The 19,028-nt window shown below is 42.5% G+C and overlaps 1 protein-coding gene across 2 annotated transcripts in view; it reads left to right on the top strand.

The window, feature by feature from the left end:
* The window catches only part of ZFC3H1 (zinc finger C3H1-type containing), a 79,819-nt gene extending 62,134 nt beyond the window's left edge, over positions 1-17,685 (top strand). The window contains exons 22-35 of one of the 2 annotated variants that reach the window (XM_077265284.1): positions 5,350-5,536; positions 7,271-7,462; positions 8,188-8,425; positions 9,306-9,411; positions 9,489-9,687; positions 10,034-10,128; positions 11,821-11,931; positions 12,530-12,634; positions 12,713-12,878; positions 13,014-13,114; positions 14,863-14,964; positions 15,467-15,506; positions 16,498-16,560; positions 16,679-17,685. In XM_077265284.1, coding sequence (XP_077121399.1) covers positions 5,350-5,536; positions 7,271-7,462; positions 8,188-8,425; positions 9,306-9,411; positions 9,489-9,687; positions 10,034-10,128; positions 11,821-11,931; positions 12,530-12,634; positions 12,713-12,878; positions 13,014-13,114; positions 14,863-14,964; positions 15,467-15,506; positions 16,498-16,560; positions 16,679-16,807 — 1,834 coding nt within the window. In that variant the 3' untranslated portion in view covers positions 16,808-17,685. Of the gene's footprint in view, positions 1-5,349; positions 5,537-7,270; positions 7,463-8,187; positions 8,426-9,305; positions 9,412-9,488; positions 9,688-10,033; positions 10,129-11,820; positions 11,932-12,529; positions 12,635-12,712; positions 12,879-13,013; positions 13,115-14,862; positions 14,965-15,466; positions 15,507-16,497 lie in introns of both variants that reach the window. The other variant, XM_077265283.1, reaches the window with a different exon arrangement.
* The last annotated feature ends 1,343 nt before the right edge of the window (positions 17,686-19,028 follow it).

The raw sequence follows: 19,028 nt of genomic DNA, 5'->3' as shown, positions 1-19,028 counted from the left end.
CAGGTCTTTAATGGTATGGGTTGACCAGTTGGAAAGCCAGATCAAGGACGGATCACCCAGGAATAAATTATTAGACTCAATCCCTGCAATTAGAGCTGCAGCAGCTTTCCTAGCAGACTCCTCAGCGGACTCAGTGCGTCTAACATCCAAAGCCGCTGCCCTCTCCAACGCGGCCAGAAGGACCCTTTGGCTTAAAAGCTGGCCAGGGGATCTCCAAACAAAGTTGAAGCTGTGTTCTATACCTTGCGAGGGAAACTTCTTATTTGGGGAAACCCTGGATGACATCCTCCAGAAAGCGGGTGACAAAAAGAAGGGGTTTCCAAATCTGGGACCAACCCCATTTAAACAGTCCTTTCGGAGTAGAAAATTTTTTCGTCGAAGACCACCTAGAGACCAAAATAAGTGGGAAGAAGGTAGAAGACGAGATAGAGGCTACCTCTTTGGCAACACCTCCCGTGATAAAAAACCCGCCAAATGACATTCTCCCTGCGGTGGGGGGAAGGCTCACCACATTTCTTCCTGCTTGGAAGAAAATTTCCAACAACACCTGGATTCTAAGACTCATACAATCTGGTCTAAAAATAGATTTCCTTTCCCTCCCTCCTCGAAATTATGTTGTGACAAAAATGAGGTCTTCGACGATAGAGCAAGCGGCACTAGAAAAAGAGATTATCTCCCTTCTACAAAAAGCTGTAATTCGGGAGATTTCTCCTCAGGAAATGGGGGACGGGTTTTTCTCCCCTCTCTTTCTGGTACCGAAACCCGACGGGTCCTTTCGGACAATTATAAATTTAAGGAACTTAAACAACTACGTAAGAAATCACAAATTCAAAATGGAGACAATAAAATCCACAATAAAGATTCTCTTTCCAAATTGCTACATGGTTGTGATAGATCTAACCGACGCATATTATCATGTGCCCATCCACGAGCTTTCTCAAAAGTTTCTCAGGATGGCGGTGTCCATAAAAGGGAAAATAAGAAACTTCCAGTACAGGGCCCTTCCGTTTGGGATTTCTATAGCTCCGCGGATATTCACAAAAATAGTAGCGGAGATGATGGCCCACATAAGGGAACAAAACATTATCATAGTTCCCTACCTGGACGATTTTCTTATTGCCAGCGACTCGGCTCAAAGTTGCAGAGAACAGAGAGACCGAGTAATGACTATTCTAACGAACTTGGGTTGGCTCATAAATATAAAAAAGTCGAAGTTGGAACCCTCTCAGGTACAGGAGTTCCTAGGGCTGACGTTAGATTCCCGGGTTCAAGAGTGCCGGCTCCCGGGCCCCAAAAAGGACAAAATACTAGCCATGATAGCACAAACACTGCAAAACCCCTCCATGACTCTAAGGAGGGCAATGTCCCTATTGGGGTCCCTTTCCTCATGCCTGCCGGCGATACCCTTCGCACAATTCCACACAAGAGAGCTTCAGTGGCACATACTAGAATGGCAGGTAATATTAAAAAACAATCTGGAAAGCAGGGTCACTCTAAATTCCTCTGTTATTCATTCCCTTCTCTGGTGGGGAAAGAGCCAGAATATTTCAAGAGGGATTCCCTGGGTACCCGAAATATCCCGGGTAATAACAACCGATGCAAGTCCCAGGGGGTGGGGAGCCCACATGGGAAACAGAGTGACTCAGGGCAACTGGTCAATTCAGGAACTATCAGCATCCTCGAATCAAAAAGAACTCTGGGCAGTGTATCAGGCTCTCCTATCATTTCTTCCCTACATTCGAGGACATCATGTCCGAATTTTCTCGGACAATATAGTGACAGTAGCCTATATCAATCACCAGGGGGGAACAAGGTCTCAGTTACTGATGAATTCCTCCGCCAAAATTCTCCGCCTGGCGGAAACGAATCTACTCTCCCTTTCCGCACTACATATTCAAGGGTCAAAAAACGAGAAAGCAGACTACCTGAGTCGAACTCAGTTGAGACAAGGCGAATGGTCCCTAAATCAGTCCGTTTACAACCAGATCACGAGAATGTGGGGAACCCCAACAATAGATCTGTTCGCCAATCACAAAAACAAAAAAGTAAACAAATTTTGTTCTCTAAACCCAGAAGGGAATCCCCAGGCTCTGGATGCTTTTCTCATTCCTTGGACACACAAACTAACTTACGCCTTTCCACCAACCATCCTAATTCCGGCGGTCATCCGCAAGGTCAGAGAGGACAAAACAAAGATGATCCTTATTGCCCCATTCTGGCCAAAAAGGACATGGTTTTCCTGGCTAAGGATGCTATCAGTCTCAGACCCATGGGTTCTTCCGAATTTGCCAGACCTGTTACAGCAAGGACCGATCCTCCACCCACAGGAGACGAACTTGCATTTGACAGCCTGGCTTTTGAGCGGGAACTATTAATAAAAAGAGGTTTTTCAGACAACTTGGTTACAACATTATTAAAATGTAGAAAACCTATTACTACCAAAATTTATGGCAAAACATGGAAAAAATTCTTGTCTGTATCTAAAGTCAAAATCCAGGAGGGACCTTCAATTAATAAGATACTTGAGTTCCTACAAAAAGGGCTGGAACAAGGATTAGCGGTTAGTACCCTTAAGGTGCAGATAGCAGCCCTGGGTGCTCTCTATAACCAGAATATAGCAGCCAACCCGTGGATAATAAGATTCGTTAAAGCGGTAACAAGATCAAAACCTGTAGTTACCCAAAAGATGCCCTCATGGGACCTAAACTTAGTCCTTTCAGCATTATCTGGTCCACCATTCGAACCCATAGATGTGATTCCCATAAAAATACTGTCACTAAAAACCATTCTTCTAGTAGCCTTAACATCGGCACGCAGGATAAGCGACATTCAAGCCCTGTCCTCTAACCCCCCTTTCACAAAAATCATGGATGATAGAGTCACTCTAAAACCTGACCCGGCCTATTTGCCAAAAGTGGCAACAAAATTCCATAGGTCACAGGAAATATCCCTGCCGTCCTTCTGCCCGAACCCTAGAAATGAGAAAGAGCAGAACTTCCATAACCTAGACGTCAGAAGATGTCTAGTCCAATACCTAGATTCCACTAGGGAGTATAGGAAGGAAGGCTCTCTCTTTGTCTGTTTTCAGGGTCCCAGAAAAGGATTCCGGGCATCCAAGGGTACCTTGGCAAGGTGGATAAAAGAGGCAATAGCGTTGGCATATTCATCCACGGGGAATGCGATCCCGGACGGTATAAGAGCGCATTCCACAAGAGCAGTAGCTACCTCATGGGCTGAGAGGTCAGAGGTATCAATAGAACAGATCTGTAAGGCGGCCACCTGGTCATCACCGTCGACCTTTTTTAGGCACTATAGATTAAATCTAGCCTCTGTGTCTGACCTGACCTTCGGTCGAAGGGTTCTTGAGGCGGTGGTCCCTCCCTAAGCTTAATCTCTGCAATTCTCTCCGTAGTGCTGTCATGGGGGACCGAGAAAGTCATAGTTACTCACCGATAACGGTGTTTCTCGGAGCCCATGACAGCACTCGCTTATTCCCTCCCATCACGAGTGCGGTGAGCACCTTTAATCACATATGATTTATATAGTTCATATATTACAATTTAGGCACGGGGTTCCTTTTCTGTTAAGAAATGTTATAATGTGGTATTTTCTCTGTTGTAAACTAACCTGGAGGTCCTCCGATGCTCTGTAAACCAACTGATGCGAGGGAGAGGTACCGCCCTTATGTATCTGTAGGTTTCCTGTCCCTGAAGGGCGGATCCCCTCTCTCCGTAGTGCTGTCATGGGCTCCGAGAAACACCGTTATCGGTGAGTAACTATGACTTTCAACTGTATAGCTGTATGTATTAGTACTACATGTATCATACCTGCATATATTCATTTATGATTTCGTCATATAATGTTGTGATGAGAAGAAAAAAAAATCTTCATCAAGATGGTGCCGGCGGCGCCTGCACAGTAGAATCTATTGGAGTGTAATAGATGCTACTGCACAGGCGCTGGCAGAATGTTGCTAGAGAAAAAAAATCGGGCTTCATCAAAATGGCGCTGGCTGCACCTGCACAATAGTATCTATTACCAATAGATGCTACTGCACAAGCACCAGCGCCATTTTGATGGAGCCACATTTTTATCCCTCTAGCAACATTCTGCCAGCGCCTGTGCAGTAGCATCTATCGGAACGCGATAAATGCTACTCCATAGGCGCGGCCACCGTTGCCATTTTGCGGAATTTTTTTTTCTTCACATAGTATTCTATGCAGTATGTTAAATAGGGTGCAAGTCACGGAGGTATCAGTGACTTGTCACAAGCCATACCGATGAGTATGTAATCAGCACCACATGAAGACCCCCCACAGGCCGCCCCGGGGCACGAGCATATCATTAACACATAACTGAAAATAAAGATTAAACAACAACCACAAGACGGATTTCATCACCAGGTATCATTGTAATCAGTATAATGGCGCCGACCCGACACTGTCTGTAGGTTACTGGGCACAATCCTGCTGACAGGATCGCTTTAAGCCAAATTGAAAACTACCATGTGATCGTACATGAGTGCTTCAAATGGTCCATGTTTTCCATTTTCTTTTACTAGACGTGTGGTACCTCTGTATTAGTCCTTGCTGAGCTGATCCTAGGGGATTATAATGACTTGTGAGGAGTTATGTATTTGCAGACGGTCACTGGACTGCAGACATCGGCTGACGTAAGAAATGGCTGGTCTGCTAACACCTTTACAAAGCCAAGGGCACATAGCTGGATCACTCCAGCAGCTAATGGAGCCATGAATATTATAGAATTGTCATGTTACTGATGTTCAAGCAGCAGTTCTCTTATGGAAACCTTTATTCTTTGGATTATTTATTAGGTTTAGGTTTGGAACTTTCTGCTGCGTTCTTATCCGATTAGTTGTCATTTTATCAGTAACACTTGACACAGCCAAAAGTCACTGCCTTGTCCCAAGTGGAGTAGATATTGCTATCCTAATTTTCAGGCTCGCTAAATTACTAAGGAGTGTTAGGTTCTTCTCTCTCGCCAAGGACTTTTCAAGCTTTCAACTGCAAACACATCTTTGACAGTCTGCTTTTTTTTTCCTATCTGACTAGGTAATGTAGCAAGGGTGGACTTCTGGCAGAGCTCGATACAGAGGCATCCAACAAAATGTATACCACTTTCTATATGTTTTTACCATTGGAGCCTATGCTTATACATTGCCATATATTATGGTTATATTCTGCTATAAAGTAAAAAAAAAAAAAATGGGAGCCCATGTCATTTGTGTCTTGAATTCAGGGTATAACCGTCTTTTTTGTAGTTAGGACATTTCTTGAAAGTGCTCATAAGTGGTCTGGATCAATAAATGAATTCTGATTTTATCTGAAGGACTTCATCAGAGTGCTTGGATTCGGCATTAAATGTGTTATCTCGTGCACTGGAGCACAACAGAGACAATCCTGAGATCTGGAGCCACTACCTCAAATTATTCTCCCAAAGAGGATCTCGAGAAGAAATCCAAGAAATGTGTGAAATTGCTGTAGAGTATGCGCCTTCATTTCATACTTGGTGGACAGTGAGTATTACTTGTACATATGATCTATCCAAAAGTGTGGGATGCCCTCCACTCATTGCATGCACGCAGCCATGCATCATCAAACATTGGTTGCATGGACATCACTGAAGACCTTTGTTACTATGAATGTGGCACAGTCGTAGAATGCCATCAGTGCCACAAGACATCCGGTGAAGATTCTGGTCTGTGAGATCGGATCGATCACAGCGGCTCTCAATGGCCTATATTTTGTTGCTCCACTCACTCATAGCGGTAGTGACATCGGCATAAAAAGCCCTCACATGAATTAGATCATATCTTTTGAGCCAGGCCCTCTTGCCCAGCATCAGCATTTCATCTCACAAATGAATGGGAAGATTAAATTCACCTTCTTAAGTGTATGTGCAAGTTCTTACTCAATTTTGCAAATAGCTGGGTATGATGGTCAATGTCAAATGTAATGGGTAGTTTTTGTGTATAGGTTGTAATGATTTACCCATGTAATGTACCCATCTCTGACAACATTTTAGGGCAGGGGTAGGCAATTAATTTTCCTGAGGGCCACAAGAGACCATGACTGTTTGGAAGGGCCGAACTAATACCGTGAAATTAATTCTTGCCCTTAACATTCCATGGGTCTTATCTCTTACCCAAATCCATAAGACACCCATGTTAGGCACCAAATATCACATACTTTATCATGAGAGAATACTCCTCATCACCTGGAGACTGCGAGTCACCGGAGAATCAAACCAAGGTTTCCATACCTTATCACATTTTTCATGACCGTGTCTATTTTTATATACAGTGGGGGAAATAATTATTTGATTAATTGCTGATTTTGTAAGTTTACCCATTGACACAGACATGAACCGTCTATAATTCTAAGGGTAGGTTAATTTTAACATTGAGAAAATATCAAAAATAAAATCCAGAAAATCTCATTGTATAAATTATACAATTCCTTCCTGGAGCGTGACAATATTGTATCTTACAGTTATTAGGTTAGAAGGACGTAGATCTGGGGATTTATTCTGACGGAATATAGGCTGAACTGGATGGACAAATGTCTGTTTTCGGCCTTGCTAATTATGTTACTATGTTACTCGGCACCCCTATATACAGTGTGAGCCGCCACACAACACCCCTATATACAGTGTGAGCCCCCCACACAACACCCCTATATACAGTGTGAGCCCCCCACACAACACCCCTATATACAGTGTGAGCCCCCACACAACACCCCTATATACAGTGTGAGCCCCCACACAGCAGTCTGGTATACGGCGGGAGCTCCCTGTACAAAGGCACACCTAGACTAGAGGAGTAGCTCCAGCCTCCTTCTCCCTTCCATAGGAGATGACATTTGCTGCTAGAAGATGCTATGTAGACAGGAGTAGGAGGGTGGAACTTTTCCTCTCGCTCCTCCGTCCTCCCTCTACCTAGAATCTTGTGAATAGTAACTGCCATCTCCTATCTCAGTAATGTAACAATATGTCTTCACTGAATATGTATTTTACCAGTGAAGTGACCATTTTAAGGATGAAAATCAGTCATGGTGGGAGGGAAGTAGATTTCCCTGATAAGATATGACATGGTTTCATATTTTCATGTTTACGATTGATTTATGAAATATAAATGAAAGGTACAGTTGCTCTTAAGTGAATGAATCACTAAGATTCATATTGGCGATGTGTTTAGGATGACACTTCTGTTATGTGCTTGTGACTGATGTATATTGTGGTCTTTCTGCAGTTCCTTACTTTGGAGAATTCCTTTGATGGAAAGGACCAAATCTGCAGCCGTACGTTACAGTATCTGGTGCAGCAGGTAGAAGCCGGGCAGCAATCTGAGCTGCTGTCACTGCAGTGTCTTGAAGTATTATTGTACCGTGTACATGTGAACCTCTTCACTGGAAGGCTGCAGAACGCTCTTGCCATTTTACAGGTGAACTGGTTTTTTTTGTTTGTTTTTTTGTTATGCTTCGTAATCGTAGAGTCTTAGCAAGCTCCAAAGTGTGTTTTATTGCCAGATTTCTGAGCTCAGGTAGCACCTATGGTATGCCATGCATCCTGCAGAGGGCTGTAAAAGGCTTCTGTTTGTGCACACTTAATGAAGATGGAGCACAGGCTTGTGATGTTGATGACTTATACTATTCTGGTGAATAGGAGCTGATCTACAGCACCTGGAGACGGCCACTACAGTGTGTGCTGTCCCGCTCTGCGTATTGTTCACATCTGGCCAGAGCGGGTAACAGCTGACTAGAGGGGGTTTACAGGTTGTCAGACCTCTACCGATCTGATAGTGACAAACAATTACAGGGATACAGTATCGATATCAGACTGGTAGACTGCCCCTTTGAGGCATGGATTGTTAGACATTCTGGACACATTGTTTCCAGAAAGTGTGATTGATATTTTCGTCGTTAACACATCATCTAGTGATTTAAGTTCTAAGTACTTAAGAAGTAATCCGCTTTTCACTAAAGCAGTTCTAACACCGTGTTTCCCTTACATTGGCCATGATGGGTTAGAAGGGCTCGTTAATTATCATCTTTATATTTTAAGAAACAAAGCACGGTGCCGCTTCTTCTAGCTAAGGTTCCATGTGGCTTTAGATGTAAAATACGCAGAAAAATGTTCTCTTTTAACATCAGGTTTTTTGATTGACAGAATGCTTTAAAGTCCCCCTGTGAGAAGAGCATAGCAGATCACCTCCACCCCAAGGATCGCTGCTTAGCATGGCTTTCCTACATTCACCTCATGGAGTTCAATAGTCTGCCTGCTAATTTCTACGACCCAACTGTTGCAGCCCCCTCCAGGATTGTTAACAAGGAGCCATTTCTAATACCTTGGCTGAATCCCCAACGTATAGCAACTGATCCGGGCATGTTGCTTGCTCTATTCGAAGGTGTGTCATAGTTGATGGTTTGCTTGCATACCTAACTTTCTCTTACTTTTTTTCTCTGCTCCTGATGTTCAGTGAACAGTTGCTAGTTTAAGATTCCTACTTTATAATTTGTATTCATGGAACGGAAATGACGTGACGCCCATCAGCTCTCCATCTCATTCCATGGGTGTTACCTTATCTGCTACGTGTGGGTTATTTCATGTTTTTTAAAATCTCTTTGTAATCTAAATTTCTCTAGTGTTGTCTCTTCTGTCACCATAAATGATCCTTTTAATCACGCTTTATAGCTTTGTGTGTTGAATAGGGGAACATCGAGGTATTGCCTCTAATGAAAGGTTTATCAGTAAGGCTTTTAGCTACACGGCCACTTTGGCTGCAACAGAAGGGAATGCGTCACCTGCATGACCCAAGACAAGCAAGTGCAAAAAGTCAAGCAGTCTTTTAATGTATTTCTGTGCACCTTGCTTTTGTGGTAGTGTAGATGTTGCTCCTCTATAGCACGGTGTTGTAGCCACAGCACGGAACAAGCTTCAGTCTCACTACTGATAGTCACCATATGCAGCACAGACTCCTCTATAACATGGACTATGATATCCTTGCAGTGATCGGACTGGCCGCCGGCTCTCCTGACACGACCGTGACTGCTTCATGTATTTCTATGCAGCTGTCGCGCTTGGGTGAGGAGAGCCGCCCGCCAGTCCGTGCACTTCGATGCGATCATTATGCAAGTCATATGTGCACCCCTATGGGAAATGTAGCCGAAATGGAGGTAAAACAATTTTTCATTTATGTCCGTGCATATATTTGTCTGGAATATTAATTATTGAAATGGGGCCACCTATAGGGGTAGTTCCTTAAGAAATGTTGTTTCCTCCCATAGCTGCTGTATTTTCTTGCTCTGATGAACACGTGAATGCTGAAGAAAGAATAGAAGCTTGCCTACCCCTTTATAAGAATATGATCTCGCTCCACGTGATGCTCGACAGGTAACAACATAGAGACGCGCTAACATTGGTAAGCTGTACGTGTACTATGGAGACCAACGTCTTGGCTTGTCTTTAAGGCATTTTGCTGCAGTGAATCTTTGTAACCAGCTCCTGGAGAGTTCTAGTGGGAACTGCCATGTACTAGACTCTTTATGCTCGGTGTATATGAAGAAAGGAGAGTTGGAAAAGGCCACGGATGTCTGGATCGCTGCATTCAGAAATAAGCCTTGCAGTGCGCAAATCTTCTACAATGTCTGCAGATTTCTAGTACAGCAGGTAAATGGGGTCGTCTTCATGTGCATGGATGTCATCCAAAGCTGGAGAAAAGCTGCCAGGGTGCAACGGTGCAGCTCTACCTGTGCCAGATAGCATTGCAGACCCTCGAGCAGAATTTCGCACAAATTCATGATCATGGCTACATTAAGTTGTATTCTTCCAACTTATCACATTGTCATTCTACAAATTTCCAGCCATAGATACTGGACATCCAGGCTAAAAGAATAGTGACGACCACGTCGCTCTTCCGTACACTTTGCTTGTGGCATCTTGAACATGCAAATATGCAACATTGATTAAAAATGTGTTTTCTGACCCCGTGACTTGTAAATTCTTACTTTCCCAGGATCTTTTAGATTGCGTGTCGTCTTTAATGGAAGAATTTTTAACGTCGATCTTTGAAAACACTAATGAAAAATCTATTCCAGCAGATCTTTTGAGGTAAAATATGGTTTCTGTACATGTTTGTAAAATCTCTAAACAGACTTGTCTTCCTGATCACAGAAGTCCTTTTTTATATGGAATCTGTCACCAGATTTTTGCCATCTATTCTGAGAGCAGCATAATGTAGAGATACTGACCCTGATTCCAGTGATGTCACTTACTGGGCTGCTTTCTGTAGTTTTGATGAAATCTGTTTTTTCAGCACATTATCACCAGAGAACTAGTAAGACTGCTGCCATGTAATTCTCCATAATCATAAACTCTGCTCCCACCAGTGATTGGCAGCTTTCTGCCTATGGACAGTGTTGTACAAAAGTCATGAATATTGAGGACTACCTGCCAGCAAGTTTACTAGTTCTCCTGTGAATAAAAAAAAAAAAAGGAAGCAGCCCAGCAAGTGGCATATTGCTGGAATTGGGGTCTCTGTCCCTATATCACGCTGCTCTCAGATTAACTGGCAAAAACATCATGATAGATTCTTTTTTAAATATAATTATTACACACAGAATCGTGCAAATTCTAGGAAGATGCATTTTTCATCACTGCATGTGTTCATTACCTGCATCCTAATAAGACATTAGTCCCAAATGGGATAGAAAGTACACCCAGCATGACATTGCTTTCTCATATATACAGGCCTGTTATTTACAGCAAAGAGACAATCGTCCTACCATAAGGAAACTAGTGATGTAAAGTCAGTGATTAGTGATGAGCGAATATACTCATTACTCGAGATTTCTCGAGCACGCTCGGGGGTCCTCCGAGTATTTTTTAGTGCTTGGAGATTTAGTTTTCATCGGGGCAGCTGAATGATTTACATCTGTTAGCCAGCTTGATAACATGTGGGGATTCCCTAGCAACCAGGCAACCCCCACATGTACTTATGTTGGCTAACAGATGTAAATCATTCAGCTGCGGCAAGAAAAACGAAACATCCGAGCACTAAAAAATACTCTGAGGACCCCCGAGGTGCTCAGGAAATCTCTAGTAACGAGTATATTCGCTCATCACTATCAGTGATGTGACTAATATGAAGCTGTGATATTTGGGAAACGTGTTCCATGTCTGGAACAGAAGCATCTTGATGCCAAAACAGGCTGGTGATTTCATGTTCCCTACAGGCCTAAGCCCATAGCAGATGGGAGCTACTGTACAGCACCCTGTAGGTCTATAGGTAGACTCTACAGAATTTGGTCTGCTGTTGCTTAGGAAGTGACAGATTGTGATTAGGGTCTTATTAAATGGTATTCTCAGGTTTGGACGTTCTCCCCAGCCCTGTGATGGCGTATAACTTCCTGATCATTGGGACCTCTACCGATCCCAAGAACCGAGGCTTTCAGGAGCCTCATGTGATTGAAGCTGTGGGGCAAACATGCACACCTCTGCTCCTTTCAGTACTAATAGAACCGCTGGAGGTAGCCGAATGCAGGGTTGGGCTGGTCTTTGGAACTTCCATAAGAGATAATGGAACCGTGCGCATAATCGACCACTGTTCCATTCATCTGGGGCTCCTCAGAGCCCCAGTACCTGAGATCGATGGGGTCCCAGTGGTCAGACCCCTGGGTAGGAAATCACTTTGAGACTTGAGAATTTCTGTTTAAGTTCTGTAGTTTCACTGTTTTCTATTTTAGCCCCTACGTCTTTCAGGATGCTGTACAAACATGCCAAATAAGTTACTTTTATTTTCAGATACCTCTTGAATTTCTCAGTGCCGCTAGATTTCACAGCACCAGCATTTAAAAGTGACGGACCTCTCAACATTTCTGATATGCAAAGACCATACCTCTGGCTTGTTTTCTGGTAAGCATTATTAAGAGAACATTTTGTATCGTTTTGCTGAACATTAGTGTAGCTGTGTGCAATATTACTCATGATCTTTATTGTATATAATGTCAAACATTTGTTTTATCTTTTTACAACTTGTCGAGTTTGTTGTGTTGTCTTTCTCTAATGTGATGGAAGTTAAAGGGGTTGTTCCCTTTCTGCAGCTGAATGTCTCCTGCTGCAGACTATTATAAAGATGCAAACTGGGCTGCACTCGCCTTCCCCAGGTCCACCGGCAAGTCTCTGTCGGAGTTTGGCATTGGCTGTGGTGCTGATGTCATGGTGACAGTGTGGCCGCCATCCAGTGAGCTCAGCAGCCATGTAGGGTGCGTTCAGGCTACACTGGTAGAGACATTGTCACACTTTCAATATGACGTCAGCACCGCAACCAGTAACATACATCAGGAGTAGCGGCTGAGACTCGGGGCTGGACTTACAGAAGGTGAATACAGGGTGGCTAGTTTCTTACTGATTGGTACAACACCTTTTGAAGTAATATGGAAACACTCCTGATTTGAGCTAATTGCGTGGCCAGCTTGCTGTCTGACCTCCCGTCCTTTCTTTATACTTGCAGCTTGTGGCAGTCTCTTCACGCCACCAGAGAGGCGGCAGCGGATGCGTATGAAGCAGCATTGGGGGCTGTGATGCAGCAGGATATTCTGCAGAAGCTTTGGATGGAGTACGTATATCGTGTGTCTGTATGTGCTAATGGTCACGTCACCAGTGTCCTAGTAATTACTGGCAATTTTCTTTCCAGTTATCTTGTTTTTACTAACAGCAGAATAATGCATAGCAAGAATAAAGGTCAAGATAGTAAGCATTTTGCAGATTTAGTTAACAGATGCCTCCTGACGGTTCCCACGCGACAGCCCACTCCTTTTAGCACAGCTGAATACTGGACCAACTATGAGTTCCACAATTCGGTAAGTTGTCCATGATAACCGGGTGTAATTGTAAATGCAGTGCGAATATTACTGCATTGTTGTAAAAATCATTGTGTATGCATACTTCACTGGATATAGGGGGGACACGGAATAAGATCTGTTATTCATTTTTAGGTAATTTACTTCTATTTGAGCTGTGTGCCACAAACGCAGCATTCGAAGATACTGGAACGCTTTTTATCCATGATGCCTATGAATCTTGGACTTGCACTCAGGTGACTGAATTATGTTTTTACACTGGCAATAACTAAGGCATTAATTTTGGTTAAAGAGTAACTTAACCTTTTTCTTTTTAGTCAGTACAAAATAGTTTTTTTTAATATACGTTATATCTTTCTCTTATTTTGCTTCCTTTTCTGCCAAATACTATGCTTCAGAGCTGTTTTAATGCCCAGTTCATGCTCCTTTAGAAGCTACTTTCAACTGCTGCTCAGTAATATCTGTGCACTACATTCAGACAGTCTGAGTACGGGATTTTCCCTGTCTGAGCCTGCCTGCTCCCAATCCTTTTACTCAGACAGATTCATTCTCCAATATGGACTTTCAGCACTAATTGGACAGTGTCAGACTGTGTGTGGACATTTTTCCTTTGACAAGGGGAATTGTAACTCCCTGATGTCAATTTATTCCTACTTTTGTAATTTCATTGGGAATACAAGTATTTCCTAAAAATACACCTGTCAGCTCTTCTAAAAAGTTATTATAAGCTCCTTTCACATTGCATTTTTGCCCACGTTCTTTGGACCCGCCGAGGCTTGCCTTTGAACCCTCTGCAAAACGTGATTTGGATATGTGCGCTGATGGGGCCATACACTATACTGGTACTGGCAGTGTTAAAGTGCGCTCTCTTTCATCAATTTTGAGCTCTTACGCCTACTGGCAAGCAGATCATATGCCTAGATCCTTCAGCTATTAAATCCCCAAAGTGCACAAGCGGAGGAAAGAGGTTAGCAGAAGTGACTTGGCGTGTAGTTACACCCAATGACCATATCTACAATGAAGCATTAGCTTTATAACCTGATTTGGCCAGATGCAAGACTGCAGAAAAAAAGCAGCCTCACTGATACATACCTGTCACAATCATTTACTGCAGAGTTCAGCTGGCCCCAATAATAAAAGGCCAAAACACTATATGTATTTTTCATTTTTGCAGGATGCAGCCAGACTCCTGTAGTATTGTTGGGCGGTGGGGGGATTGTCTTTCCTTGTGCGGTACACTATTATACAGCTAGTCAGCCCGCCTGATCAAATAGTATGGATGTCACCAGTGAGCTGTAATGTAGCATAGTGGACTACACGTAACTGACCTGCACCATGTATAAGGCTATGTGCACACGTTGTGGATTTTGCTGTGGATCCGCAGCGGATATGGCCGCTGCATATTCGCAGCAGTTTTCCGTGAGTTTACAGTACCATGTAAACCTATGGAAAACAAAATCCGCAGTGCACATGCTGCGGAAAAAAACGTGCGGAAACGTAGCGTTGTTTATTCCGCAGCAAGTCAATTCTTTGTGCGGATTCTGCAGCGATTTACACCTGCTCCATAATAGGAATCCGCAGGTGGAATCCGCACAAAAAACGCAAAAAAAAATGTAATGCCGCAGTGCAGATTTCCTGTGGATTTACCAAACTCAGTCCGGAAAAATCTGCAGAGTAATCCGCATCGTGTGTACATAGCCTTAACCTTATCTGTGTGTATTTCTAATACCTGGCACCATGCCCTCCATGGATGGTGCGTTGAGTTGGTTCTTCCTCTGTATTTTGCACCTGTGCTGCCTCTGCCTTTATCATGGGCGCTTGCTGCACCCCATACTGCGTTAGTATTGTGACAAGGTTTTGGGAAGTATGGCTGCTTTTCTGTGATGTTTTTTAGGATTTGATCTCCTTTTCAGTGACCAGATACAACAGTGACTTCACTTTTCCAATAACAATATACAATGTTTATAACCATTTATATTTCTAGGGTACTAAAACAAGAAATGGATGACAACAATGTAGAAATTGTGAAAATGCAATCCAAGATGTTTACATATAGCTTCCCAATGTGCCTGACCACCTGGAAAATGTAACGTACTAAATGTTTTTGTTTTATTGTCTTGTAATATGCAGGTAAAGCCAGTTTATACAATGCACCATCTCTTCAATAAGTGTTCATTTTAATTTTCTTGTCCTGGAAACTTTACCCATAGGTTTTTTTGTTTTTTTGGAGGGGAGGGGTCATCTGCAGCTGTACAAAAGTTCAGTTTATCACCTTTAAGCCTCATTCACACTGACATATTTTGTACACTGGATTATATTGTATCAGTATTTCAAAGCTATAGCCAGGCATAGCAGAGAGGAAGCGATAAAGTATAATGAACAGATTTTCCTCCATCTTTAGGTTCCACTTGTGGCTGGAGCTCTGAAATACTGAAACAAAATATTGGCTAAAAAATACAAATGTGCAATTGTCCTTTTCTTTCTCTGAGCGTTCCATAATTCTGCTTAACGGCTGCTCTTTCAGTGTTGTACAGTGGACCGGTATGATGAAGAAATCTAACATGTCGTCTTTTGTGTTGTGCCCATAGAGCCATTGCAGTGGAAAGGTTCCTAAAGGGACACAAGGAGGTGAGCTTGAATTTCAGACCTGGTTCTGTTTGTTTGGCCTCGCTTATAGCAAGTCTTGTTTGCATGCAGAAGACCTTTCACAAACTGCCTAACCTATTCTAACACAGAGACTAAACATGAATTGTTGGCAATAAAATTGTAATTTGGTTCAAACACTGCAAAAAATAAAAATACGGAATTCCTGAGGAGAAATATTACTTTATACGTGTTCAAACTGAGCATCGGCTGTTTTCATTGACCATTATGCATAGGACTGTAGAAATGATATACTGTTGTAAGGCTCTGATCACACACTATAGCAGAATACCAGTTGGCTGATCTTTTGTTTCAGTATAGGGCAGTGTTTCTCAAACCCCTGTCCCATGTTTTCAGGTACCCTTAGTATGACACAGGTGAGAAAAAATGTGGCCGTTTCTGAAGCCTTGGTAATAAATCCATCACATGTGCAATACTAAGGAAATCCTGAAATCATGATCTGTGGGGGGTCTGTGAGGACTGGAGTTTGGGAAACACTGGTATAGAGTGACCATTAAAGCCAGTTGGATCCATGCCATACCTTGTAAATTCTTTAAAAGGTTTGTCCAGTGCTTTTATGTTGGTAGCCTAGCATCAGATCAATAGGGCGACAACACCCGATCAGCTTTTCCTAAATTGGGGTGGATGTGGAGTACCTGGCCATGATACAGTTGACAGAACTGTGCTGTGCAGCTCCACAACTGATCCTATCCAGTCGGCACCAGGAACAGCAGATCTGTGGGGTTGTCGGGTGTCACACACTCATTAATCTGATATTCAGCTATCAGTATAAAAAGGACTGGACAACATCTTTAAAAAAAAAAAAAATGGACGTTATGGCGCCATTGTGAACAGAACCTACTTCCCTTACATCTTACTTACATCTGTATATATATATTTTTTTTCATGGGTGGGGTGGAAATCTGTATTTTTCAGTATTTGTTTCACTACTTTTCAAGTGTGTCTTGTTTTTCAGGTCCAGCACTTGTATCAAAGGGCCCTGCAGAAGTTGCCTCTGTGCGCTGAGCTCTGGAAAGATGTAATGTTTTTCTTCTGTTTCTACAAGGGGGTTTTCTTAGCTTTGTGTTTGCCTGCCATTCCTGTAGATGTGTGTACGACACAGGCCTTACCACTTGTGCTTCCCCAATCTTTTGCAGCACCTCTTGTCTGAAGCATCAGGAGGAGGTAAAACTGATAACCTGAGAAAACTAGTTTCCAAGTGCCAAGAGATTGGAGTCAGCCTAGATGAGTTCCTAAATTTAAACACAGAAAGCAAGAATCGCTGAACACTGGTTGCAGTCAGGCCAAAGTCTTGCTCTAAATTGCCAAAATGGTCAAGAATAGTTTGATTCAGATTAGGCTGTGAATAGCAGACCTACTTTGAGTCAACCATGCTTTCTGTAACGCCACACATACACTGCCCATCTTAGACTGGAGACATGAATTCCAAGCCCAGGCCTGCTTCATGGCCCCACAAGATACTCTATACATCATGTACGTAAGTATAGTACATCTAAGTGACTGCTGTTTTATTGTTTCTGTCTGTTCTGTGTTTTTTTTCTCCCCTTTCCCTTCATTTATTTTACAATCCCCATTTGTTGTGATGTTTCTAACTTGCTTGACTCTCTCACTGATGCCTGTGGGACCCTGTGTCTAGGATTAGTTGGGGGGGCTGCTGTTTACAAGCTAAAGCAATCAGTCTCTCATTCTAAATCTTTAACCAATTAGTCATTTCTTGTTTTATTATAATGGTGGGAGGATTCAGGGAATTTAAGTTCATGCAAAAAGCAGCAGGTCTTTAGCCAGATTAAGGCCGTCAGTCTGCTAAGTGCAAGTGAGGGCCTTTTTTTTTTTTTTTTTTCTTTTCCTTTTTCTTTTTTTTTTTTTTTTTTAATTTCCATTTCATATTCCTGCATTTTGGACTTTAAAGCCGAGACTGTTAAACTTGAAGACAAAAGATACTAAATGCAAAATGCCAGTGCATCAGAGCCGAAGAGTGGTCAATTATGTGCAATTTATTTCTTTGTGAAGTTTAATTTATAATAAAGTTTAACAGTTTAAAGTAAAATATATAATGGACAAAAATGTTTTGTATTATGGTACTACCTTGTGTAGTATTCAAATGTTTATGCAAACCTATTTTAAGAATTAATTAAACTTTTTTAAATAAAATTTGCAAGTGTTTTTTTTTTCATTTTACTATATATTACTAAATGTTTCTCCTAAGCCTAAAACAAAACTAAGCCTCATGCCATTTTACGTTTGTTTTATGGAACCATACTGACCCAGTCAGGGCCCTTACACATAGTTGGCTTAAAGAGAACCTGTCATCAGGATTATCCATGTTAAACTAAAGTAAGGGGCATAATGGTGCTGTCATACTGATATGATACCTTCAGTGAATAAATCTACAGCCCGGTTTTTGTTAAATCACCATTAGAAGTTTTGGTTTCCTAATCTTTGTGCATCTGGACAAGCCTGTGGTGTAGGGTTGTACATAGGGTCTTTGGCTGGGCCACTGCCTTTCTGGTTTATTTATCCTCTTCCTCATTAAATATCAAGCTGGCGCCATTGTCAACGTGGCTATAGTTTTGCATAGTTTTATAATATATCTTTCCAGTGATAAAGGGTTATTCCCATCTCCAAGATCCTATCCCGATATGTAGTAGATGTAATAGTAATATTAGAAAATACCTTCAATTAGAAATGTATTGTTTTTCTGATTCACTGTCTTTCCTCATGTGCAGGCATTGCAGGACCTTAGGTATCTATGGTTACGATCACTAGCAAGTAGCTAAATAACTGTCACTTTATCAGTGAACGTAACCTAAGGTCCTATAATGCCTGCACATGAGGAAAGACATGGCGAATCAGATAAACTATATGTAAATCCAATAAACAAAATTTGGTAGAGACTTCAAACTTCACTAGAAGCCTCTGACAAATTTTTGGGAATAAATCCCTACAAATGTCCCAAAGTCCTACCCTCACAAAATCACTCAAAAGTGCGAGCCATAAGGTACATTAACTTGCTGTCCTCTGCCTGTTGTCAAGTGTCATCCTTCTCTAGCAGCAGAGACGTTGAGATGGGAAGTGGAAGTACTGCAGTGCACAGGCGCTGGGCCTCTCTGACCTTTCCCGGCGCCTGCGCACTGCACTACTTTGCTCTGCCCTCAACAGGGCAGACAAAGTACCCCTGCGTCGGAGCCGCAGCGAGAAGACAAGATGAGGACGTCATCGTAAGAAGATGGGAGGCCCCAGACCGGACCGCGACGCCCATCGGACCACCCGCCTAGGTGAGTATAATCTAACCTCTTTTTCTCATCTTTCAGGTTACATCAGGGGCTTATCTACAGCATTACAGAATGCTGTAGATAAGCCCCTGATGCCGGTGGGCTTAGCTCACCTTCAATTTTGGGGGTGACAAGTTCCCTTTAAACAAGATTTTTTTCTTATTTTATGACTTTGTACATCAATTATCCGTGGTTTACCTGTAGGAGGCACCTT

Source organism: Ranitomeya variabilis, chromosome 5 (genome assembly GCF_051348905.1).
Source record: "Ranitomeya variabilis isolate aRanVar5 chromosome 5, aRanVar5.hap1, whole genome shotgun sequence".
Classification (NCBI taxonomy): Eukaryota; Metazoa; Chordata; class Amphibia; order Anura; family Dendrobatidae; genus Ranitomeya; species Ranitomeya variabilis.
This window is presented reverse-complemented; position numbering and strand designations above follow the sequence as displayed.